Genomic DNA, 9,197 nt, shown 5'->3' with positions numbered 1-9,197 from the left:
AGCAAGCCAATGTAATCCTTTGCAGTTTGAACATTAACATATTTGGTGAGGTGAAAATGTGCGCAGGGCAACCGTTCGGATTTCAGTTGCTTTAATTTTTCATGGCGTTCGTTATCAGTCTGTGATCTTGTCGTAGTTTGCATGTTTGGTCTGGCAGTGCCTCTTGACATTGAATTCCTTGAAAACAGCCACAGTCTCTTAGCGAACTAGGCAGATGCAGCGTTTTCATATCTCAGTGAAAACAAATCTGCCAATTTCCACTTGTCCTGGAAGCAACGGAAACCTCTGTCAATGATCTTTTTCCTCACTCGTCTCTATTTTGGAAATGCGCTGGAAAGGGCCACACAAAGGTCATCCGGTGAGCGGTTCATTCTGACACTTAACACAACTTTGAGAATGGTGTGTTTGGAGAGGCACATTTCCGAGAGTGCGGTCACATGTCTGCGACCTGTTCTGCTGTTTTGCGGTGTCTACTGTTTTAGTATCATGAATTTGTGTTTTAATTTATTGATTTCACTCACTCTCTTTGTTGTTGTATTATTGCTGTTTTTGTTAGATATAAAGTGCTTTGTTACAACCTCAGCTGGAAATACTCTGAAATGCGCTACGGTATAAAAATAAAGTTGTATTGTATTGTATCTTCTGGTGAAATATAAAAACGTTTTTTTTTTTCATGTGTATTTTCTACTGTGGTCAACAGTGATGACGGGCCACACACCACCAGTGGAAATATGTGCACGGGCTGCATTTGACCCCCGGGCCGGACTTTGGACATGCCTGGATTTGGTACTGCAACAGCATACATGGCTGATTAGGTTTTAAGCCTCACTTTGGACTTGGAGGTTTTGGGTTCAATTTCTGCGCTGGGACAATCACAAAAATGAAGCTTTTGGTTCAATTTTATAGTCACTGTTAAAAATGGGAACAGTGCATGGAAGCTAAACTCATCTTAAACCCCACTTTGAAACTCTGACTGTTTTAAAATCTAATGTCACACGTTCCTCTCACATTTGAATTTTTACTCAATTTTGTAACCACTCTTAAAAATCTGGACCCTGCATGGAAGCAAAACCCTCCTTTGGATCCCTGACTGCTTTAAAACCAGAGGTTACACATCATGACAGCTGAATTTTTCAACTGCATTTTGGGACAGCACTCAAAAATCGTGACCGCCTGGAGGTTATTCACCTTTGAAACCGTAAACACTCCTTTGAAAGCCTGAATGATTAGAGCAGTGTTTTTCAAAAAAATGTGCCGGGGCACACCAGATATTGTCAGGTGTGCCATGGCAAATAATCAAATTTGTGTGCCTGTGCGGTCTAGCGCCTGGCAGCGTAATCATGTCTTTACTAGATTGTAGTACTCTTCCATACTAGCAGATGGCAGCGGCAGCAGGTAGCTAATTGTCTTTCTTGAGAGACAAGCGAAATGGTGACGCATGTTTATCCAAACCGGCTCAAGTTTCCCACTGAGTAAGTATCAATATGAAACATTATAAAATACTATTTTACTTTGTGTTTATTTAATTCCTATTCAAGACGTTATAATGTAACGTCATTCTTCAATGTTAAAAAAATGCTTATATAAAAAAGCTTATGTATAAAATGAGCTTTATTTCACAATTTCGGCTGGTGGTGTGCCACGGGATTTTTTCAATGAAATAAATGTGCCTTGACTCAAAAAGGTTTGAAAGACACTGGATTATAGGTCCAATGTGTACGATTTAGTGCCATCTGATAGAATGCAATGACCAATGATCGAAGTGCGTGCATTTTGAAGCACGTGCACTTCGGTGTAAGCCTACCACAAATTTCTTCAGCAGAGGTACAAGAAAAATGTAATCACAAACGATTTCTAGTGTTCCCTCAAGCGATAAAGTAAGTGTATTACATTTATTACAAGTCATGATGTGTACAACCTACGTTCGCTAAGTTTGTCTCCTTCGGGTGCCCATAGCAGAAAGATGACGGCGAAACATGGTAGCCTTCTGTAGGGCAGGTGCCCCCTATGTAGTATTACTTCACGTACAATTATATTTAAAAAGCTGTTTATTTATATGATAGAACATGTTTTTGTTTTTTTTTGCATATTATAGAAATTATAGTTGGTTTTCAGATTCAGATTTCAGTATTTATTGTCATTGTCACAGGAACAACGAAATTATGTTTGGAGCATCAACACTCTTTGATGCCACAGGTGCATGGACCACAAAAACCCCTTAAGTAACCGAATGCAGCGTCATGAAAAGTCTACAAAACAGCACCCAAAAAAATGTGTAATTTTATTTGTCACCTTTTTGTTCTTGGCCTGGCATTTACATCATCTTGCATCGTCAGAGCAAAAATTAAATCACAAAGACGTGCAGTGACATGCCCTCTTTATCATTTTCTCTCATAGAGCTGACTAATTCGTAATACTCATTTAAAAAAAGGGGGAAAACAAGCGCAACCACGGCCTTGAGGTGTGCCAGTATAATTGAAAGACATATGAAATATCCCACGATTACCCACTACCGCAAAAGCAGCATTACGTCACGTGACCCCCTCCCCTCTCACACAGCTGAGGATGCTCAGGGTTGCTCGATGCTAGCTCGTTAGCTTCGCTAGCTTTGTCTGGTAATCGTGGGAGAAACCTCCGCTTTCCTTTACGCATTTTAAACAATAACCGTCTTGAGGGGGAAACAATCGACGAACGATGGCGGTGTCGCAGTGTGTGTGCTCGGCTCTCGCGTTGTCTTTCATTCACCGCTTTTGGTTCGATGTCAATGTCATATTTTGCAGCTAGGGCTGAGCAGTCGTCTGCTGTTTTGCTTCCCCACAGAAGCCAAGGCCGAGCAACAAAGGGGGAAGGCTGCAGGGTGAGTGGATTTCACATCGCACAATCTGTACTTGTCCTTTTATTGATAACAACGACAAACGCCAGCGTGTCCTTTGATTGCTCCGTGTAGTTTTCGTGGCGTGAAATGGCGTTAGTCTTTGTCGCCAGTTGATTGACACTGACGGTCGTGTTTTGCCAAAATTATTTGACTGTCACCCAGGGTTCACCCTTGTAAAACTTGATTTTGACAGCTCACTTAAATGTTACCCTGTTTTGTATTTATGAGTCAATTTCATATAATTCGATGAATAACGGCTAGGCACTTGCAAAAATAATAACGAAATCCTTTTTTTATGCCTGTAATACGTACAACATTTTTTTTTCCCCAGCAAGCCCAATGTTACCGGAAACATCTGAAATAAAAGAACAAAATGGTGTTTACGTTTTATCAATATGTTAATAATTAAGTTGTGATATTTCCAAGGCTTAATAAGCAGACAAAAATGCATTGTTTCTAATTTAAAATAATGGAATGGCCTGTGATCGATTTTTAAGAAAAATATTTAAACGAAGACCTTGAGACCTTAGTTTCATTAAGTGTGGACTGAATTATAAATGAGAGGAGCCAGTTGAGGTGGCTCGGGCATCTGATTAGGACGCCTCCCTGGTGAGGTGTTCCGGGCATGTCCCACCGGCAGGAGACCCCGAGGATGACCCAGAACACGCTGGAGGGACTATGTCTCCCGGCTTGCCTGGGAACGCCTTGGGATCCCTCCGGAAGAGCTGGAAGGTGTTGCTGGGGAGAGGGAAGTCTGGGCTTCCCTGCTGCCTCCGCGACCCGACCTCGGATAAGCGGAGGATAATGGATGGGTGGATGGATTATTCTAAAGATGGCACACCACAAGAAAGTGTTCGATTTCACAAGCCGAGTAATCATAATTATACTCAATTAATTAATACGAAGTAATTATTTTTTAATAAATTAGATGCAATGAAGTTGACACACCATTGCTGGCAACTGACGTCTTATCCCGGCAGACAGCACTCCTGTGTCTCCCCCTATTCAAGGTTGGGTGACACAAATTTTACCGCACTGAATAACTTTCTGCCACATTGTACATTTTTGATGAAACTTTGTTTGCATGTCCCCAAATACCTCCAAATGATGTGCAACATATAAATGTGGCAGCTAGCTTTCAACACGGGTGGTCAAAGATGAGTTATCCCGCCGTAAGAGCGACAAACATAGACATGAAAACCATCAAATTGAAAACTAGACCACAGGTGATTCCACTATACATTGTTTCGAAAAATAGCTGTGGGAAATGCATTTTTAACAACAAAAAATTAAGACAGCTAATTTTTTCGACGTGATCACACAAAAATGGCGTCATGAAAAATGGCGGAAAAGAGTCAGTTGTCACATAGCTATCTTTGATTTGATGTATAAATGTCGAATACTTAAACAGGGCTTTCCCTATTTAGGGTGTAACAAAAAACACAGAAGCACTGACTGAGTGAGAAAATCTGGGCTTGTTTTGTTAAGCACAAAGCATTTCTTTCATCGAATGAAATCGCCATTAATTTTTCAGCATTCACTATATGTCACCGACATAGATAGTTGAAGTAAAATTGTAGTAAATCAATCATGTTTGGGCACATGAAGCAAAATTGGACAATTTTGCGTGGCACATCATTGCTGCTGACATTTCATCGTCACAGTTTATAAATGTTGTACTGTATTTGCAATTTAAAATGAAAATCCCCAAATGTGGTCCATTTTATACTCAGCCTAGTCCAGTGACCTCCCACATAACCACATATTTGGTTAACCGCAAAGTCTAAATTGCCCATGTGTGAGTGACATGTAATTGGCAGGCGACCGATGCAGTGTGCACGTTTCCCTGAGTCCCGCCCGATTTGTGGAAGTCTCTTGTGGCTTGCTGATGTCACGCGTGATGACAGAAGATTGTGAGTTTTTGGTGGAACTACAGATAATCCGACTGTCGTCTCATTCAACTTGAGGAGGGCTCCTGTACGTGCATTTTTGTCAATTCGTTCATGTCGTCCATGTCGTTGATCTGTAGGCGGACAGAGGCTGAGAACCAGGTTTTGAACCTTCTCAGATCTCCCGGAGAAGGTGCCTGTGCTGTCGTCTCCCTCCCAGTCATCCCCAGCTGAGCCATGTCTTCGTCAGGGTGCTGCCACCTACCCGGCTCCCTATGCGATTACTCGGGGAACGCAGAATCCGACTCGGCCAAGGATTCTGAAGAGTCCGACTCCGCTGCACAGGCCCAGTACGTTGCCAAGGTTACGGCTAAAGATGGCCGCCCACTCTCCACCATTGTTAAAGCTGTGAGTTTGCAAAGGTGAGAGGAGGAGCGTGGCAACCTAACCTAATGTCCGTGATCCATTCACCGTAACCGAGGTTGTCAAATGTTGCCTGCAGCGATGTAGGCATGTGCCGGATTTGCCATGAGGGAGGTGGAGGAGAGACACTGCTGTCGCCGTGCGAATGCACTGGCACGCTAGGGAAAGTGCACAAGAGCTGCTTGGAGAAGTGGCTGTCGTCATCCAACACCAGCTACTGTGAACTGTGCCACACAGAGTTCACCATTGAGCGGAAGCCACAACCCCTCACACAGGTCAGAAGGATTTTCGATAGTAGGTACAGTGCACCCCCCCCCCCCCCCCCCCGTTTATCATCATGGGGGATTTTGTTCCAGACCTACATTCAACAGGTGAAAGTCTGTGATATGGAGATTCATTTTAAATCTTCAACACAATTTGAATGTATTTTAACACACACACATTAAATATACAGAAATACTGGATATAATTGACATACATGTGTGGAGGCATTTGCCTTTAAAGGGGAAGTCAACCCTAGAATTCTCTTGACACTATGTTCTGTGCAGCCCCACGAATGTAAACTTGATTCTGATTCTGAATAACATTGTGTTTGTGGACTACGAATTAAGCAGCAAAAGCCACCCATTTTTAGCCATTTCGCCGGGGGGGGGGGTTCGTTTTGTCACTTGCTGTTGACTGCAATGACATCACAGTTGCTCAGATAACAGCGACAGCGGGTGACAAAATGGCTGCCCCCTGAAATGGATCAAAACAGATGGATTTTGCGGCTTGACTCGGATTCCACAAACGCGACCTTAATCAGAATGACGTGTTTAGACTAGAGGCGGGCGCATCGAACATATTATGGTAAAGAACTTTTTGGGGTTAAGAGTCAGGCCCGGTTGGATGTCTGGAAGTCTGCTTATGAGTGTCTGGGGAGAGATGTGACCGACTTCAACTTGAGTGCTAGTTGTGTTTTACTATTCTCCCGGCATTCAATATAATAAAGGACTGAAAAGTGCATTGGCGGCTGCCACTCCTTTCCCATGTGAGGGCATTATAGTTGATGCCCCGTGGGCCATTTGTGGCCTGCCATCAATGTATTTATTTTTTTTAGCGACCTGCAGCATATACGACATTGCCAAGTTTCTGACAACTACTGCAGGCAAGGAAAGGCCAGACGGCTTCATTTGTATAGTGCATTTCAAACACGAGGTAACTCAATGTGCTTCACATAATTATAAATACTACAATTAAAAGCATTTACAACCAAAACGAGTTGAACGTAGATGATGTGGTCGTAATGGATGTTTTGACGACAGCTGATGCAGTTAGTTTGCCTAATGACCTCGTGGTTTTGCATGTTCTTCAGTGGCTGAAGGACCCAGGCCCCCGCAGCGAGAAGCGGACTCTGTTGTGCGACATGGCCTGCTTCCTGCTCATCACGCCGCTGGCAGCCATCTCGGGCTGGCTGTGTCTGAGGGGTGCCCAGGACCACCTGCAGCTCAAAAGCAGACTGGAGGCTGCTGGCCTCATCGCGTTAACCATCGCCCTCTTCACCATCTACATCCTCTGGACACTGGTAAGATTCTTAGATCCAGTCTACAAGGAAACAAGTTTTAAGTCTATCCTGAAAGTTGTTGGTTTTTTTTTTCTGTCATTGTTTCGTCCACCCGGAACCGGCGTTTTAAGAGCCCGTGTATTCTTGCCCCCTGGTTCAGGTTTCTCTAAATGTCGCTGTTGTCCCTGCATTTTTCTGCCTTAGAAGTCCCACACGTCTCAAAATCTTAACCTCGGTTGACTTTTTGTCTTTTTGGTTTTTATGTTGTGGGAAAAAAAAGCAATGAGCTCAAAGTAAGGAGTGAAAAGTGCAGATCTATTGTCAAATGTAGGAAATAAAATTACAAAAATCTGGTAAATCCTCTTGCAGAGCACAAATACGTGCACAATCGAGCAATTTTTAAGTAAGATGAACCAATTGTGCTCTTAGTTTTTTTTTTTCTTCTGACGACCTTTTCCACTCTGTGACCTCTTGCCTCAGGTGTCATTTCGATACCATTGTCAGCTGTACTCGGAGTGGAGGAGGACCAATCAGAAAGTGCGCCTGCTCATGCCTGACATGAAAGGCGCACTCACTACCCAAAGTTCCGTGCCGACCAAGTCGACAAAGAAAATGACTGACGAGACCATCGTATGAGTGTGGCTCGGTGGCAAGGGGAATATTTAAAATCAAGCCAGCCGAAGCACTCGGAAAAAAACCTGAAAAAAAACCACACACACACACACACAAAAATCATATTAATGAACGTTTGCACTTCATATGGACCATCCTGAGAGAGGGAGGACTACTTTCTCCCACGTTTGTCTTTGTATTGAAGCACTTGATGTAAACTACAGTATTGGCGAGCCACAAATGTGGTTTGAGGATGAACTCGTGCTTGAGTCACTATTGATTTGGAAAACGTCTTGTCTGGACTGCTGGTGCTGAGACATCAACGTCAAAACAAAAAATGAAGATGGACTAACCAGCCCGGCCTTAAGTCTCTGACAAAGGTATGAAATACTAAGACACAAGCTAATGTAGCAGGATATAACTGACAGCATGCTACGACAGTATAATATGAAACATATTCACTACCTATAATTCCCCACACGCACCTTCACGACGTATTTAGCCGTTTTTAAGAGGGGCAACCTTTAGCTTGGCAAATGATGCTACTACACGGACTTTTCAGTCGGGATCATTAACAGTATGCGGAGTTTTAAACTATTAGTCGATAATCTATGCCCTGTATTACACACATTTGCAGAATGAGTGGGAGGGTTCATCTCGAAATGTATTTTTATTTCCCAGTTGAACCTTTGTGTTCCAGTATGTGTTGATTCTTGCTTTGTATTTAAAAAAAAAAAAAAAAAAATCTTGGGACAGTAAGCCTTTAGCACTTGAATGTTGCAAATTCGTAAGAGTTTAAGACTAAAGAAACAATGGGGAAACAAATATTTCCCGTTCTTGGGAGCAAGTATTAAGATGTGAAACATTAAGTGCATAGAGTAAATACATTTTGAGAGAAATAGCGCCACCTGTGGCATTGGATGCAGCACCCTTTTCTGCATTTGTTTTTGTTAAGCGCTTTATGGCTTTTAAACATTTCACGAATTTTCATTTGTGTGATGATCATCACCCTCGATGTTTTCTACCAAATTGTGATCACAATCACCTATTAGCGTTTTTATTTGTTTTTTTTTTTTGGGGGGGGGGGGTCATTTTCATTCACCTTACTAATCGTATTACTTGTCACGAAGCTCCCATCACTACATTTATTTTGCACATTACAAACATTTATTGACAGACACGGTCGTCTGCAGTGATGATCAAGCAAACCAAGTTAAGATTAAAAAAATGTTTGCTTTTTATGGTTTTACATATTGTGTAACATTTTGAGGATTTGAAATGAGTATTTGTGAGTATTCTTGTCTAGTGGGGAAACAGTCAATCAATCATAGCATTCGATGCTAACTGCACACACCCAACAACAGTGCAGTAAGTGTGCATACTTTGTGCACTTGAATCTATTGTCATAAAAGAATAATGCTCGTGTTTTTCTTCACTTGTAAAGCAACGTTTATTAATTGAGCTATTGACTTGTAGAAATGTCCCATTTCAAAAGATGATCCCGTTTTAAATAGAATGCGGACAGAGTAATGTATCACTGCTTGCAGGCATTCTGTAAGAGTGCCACAGTAACTGTCAAGTTTTTGAGCAGCAGTACTAAAATCGAGTATTTTGTGTCACCCTACCCTTCCTGCTGCATCCCTGGAAAGTTGGTTTACTGTGCAATAAAACTTGAGGGACTCCCAGATTGTGAACCGTTTTTGTACCTTGAATGCGGATGTCTTTTGTTTCTATTGATGTTGTCGCCACCTGGTGTTCGCTAATGCAGCGCATCCAATAATCACTTTTCATGCTACGTTCTGTTGCTGCCTTTTTTACGCGCTGTATGGATTCGATAACATTGCGTAATACCTCC

At 42.3% G+C, this 9,197-nt stretch overlaps 1 protein-coding gene across 2 annotated transcripts; it reads left to right on the top strand.

The window, feature by feature from the left end:
- The first annotated feature begins 2,518 nt into the window (after nucleotides 1–2,518).
- On the top strand, nucleotides 2,519–9,027 carry LOC147141416 (E3 ubiquitin-protein ligase MARCHF2-like). 2 transcript variants are annotated; one of them, XM_086042693.1, is made up of 6 exons: nucleotides 2,519–2,857; nucleotides 4,696–4,788; nucleotides 4,905–5,186; nucleotides 5,267–5,462; nucleotides 6,542–6,751; nucleotides 7,211–9,027. In XM_086042693.1, the coding sequence occupies exons 3-6, from the start codon at nucleotides 5,002–5,004 to the stop codon at nucleotides 7,364–7,366; spliced, it is 747 nt and encodes a 248-aa protein (XP_085898819.1). In that variant the 5' UTR covers nucleotides 2,519–2,857; nucleotides 4,696–4,788; nucleotides 4,905–5,001; the 3' UTR covers nucleotides 7,367–9,027. The 2 variants fall into 2 exon arrangements, with proteins under 2 accessions (XP_085898819.1, XP_085898818.1); XM_086042692.1 differs by lacking the exon at nucleotides 4,696–4,788.
- The last annotated feature ends 170 nt before the right edge of the window (nucleotides 9,028–9,197 follow it).

The sequence above is a fragment of the Filicampus tigris genome, chromosome 10, assembly GCF_054856515.1.
Source record: "Filicampus tigris isolate MCC_2025a chromosome 10, RoL_Ftig_1.0, whole genome shotgun sequence".
NCBI lineage: Eukaryota > Metazoa > Chordata > Actinopteri > Syngnathiformes > Syngnathidae > Filicampus > Filicampus tigris.
This window is presented reverse-complemented; position numbering and strand designations above follow the sequence as displayed.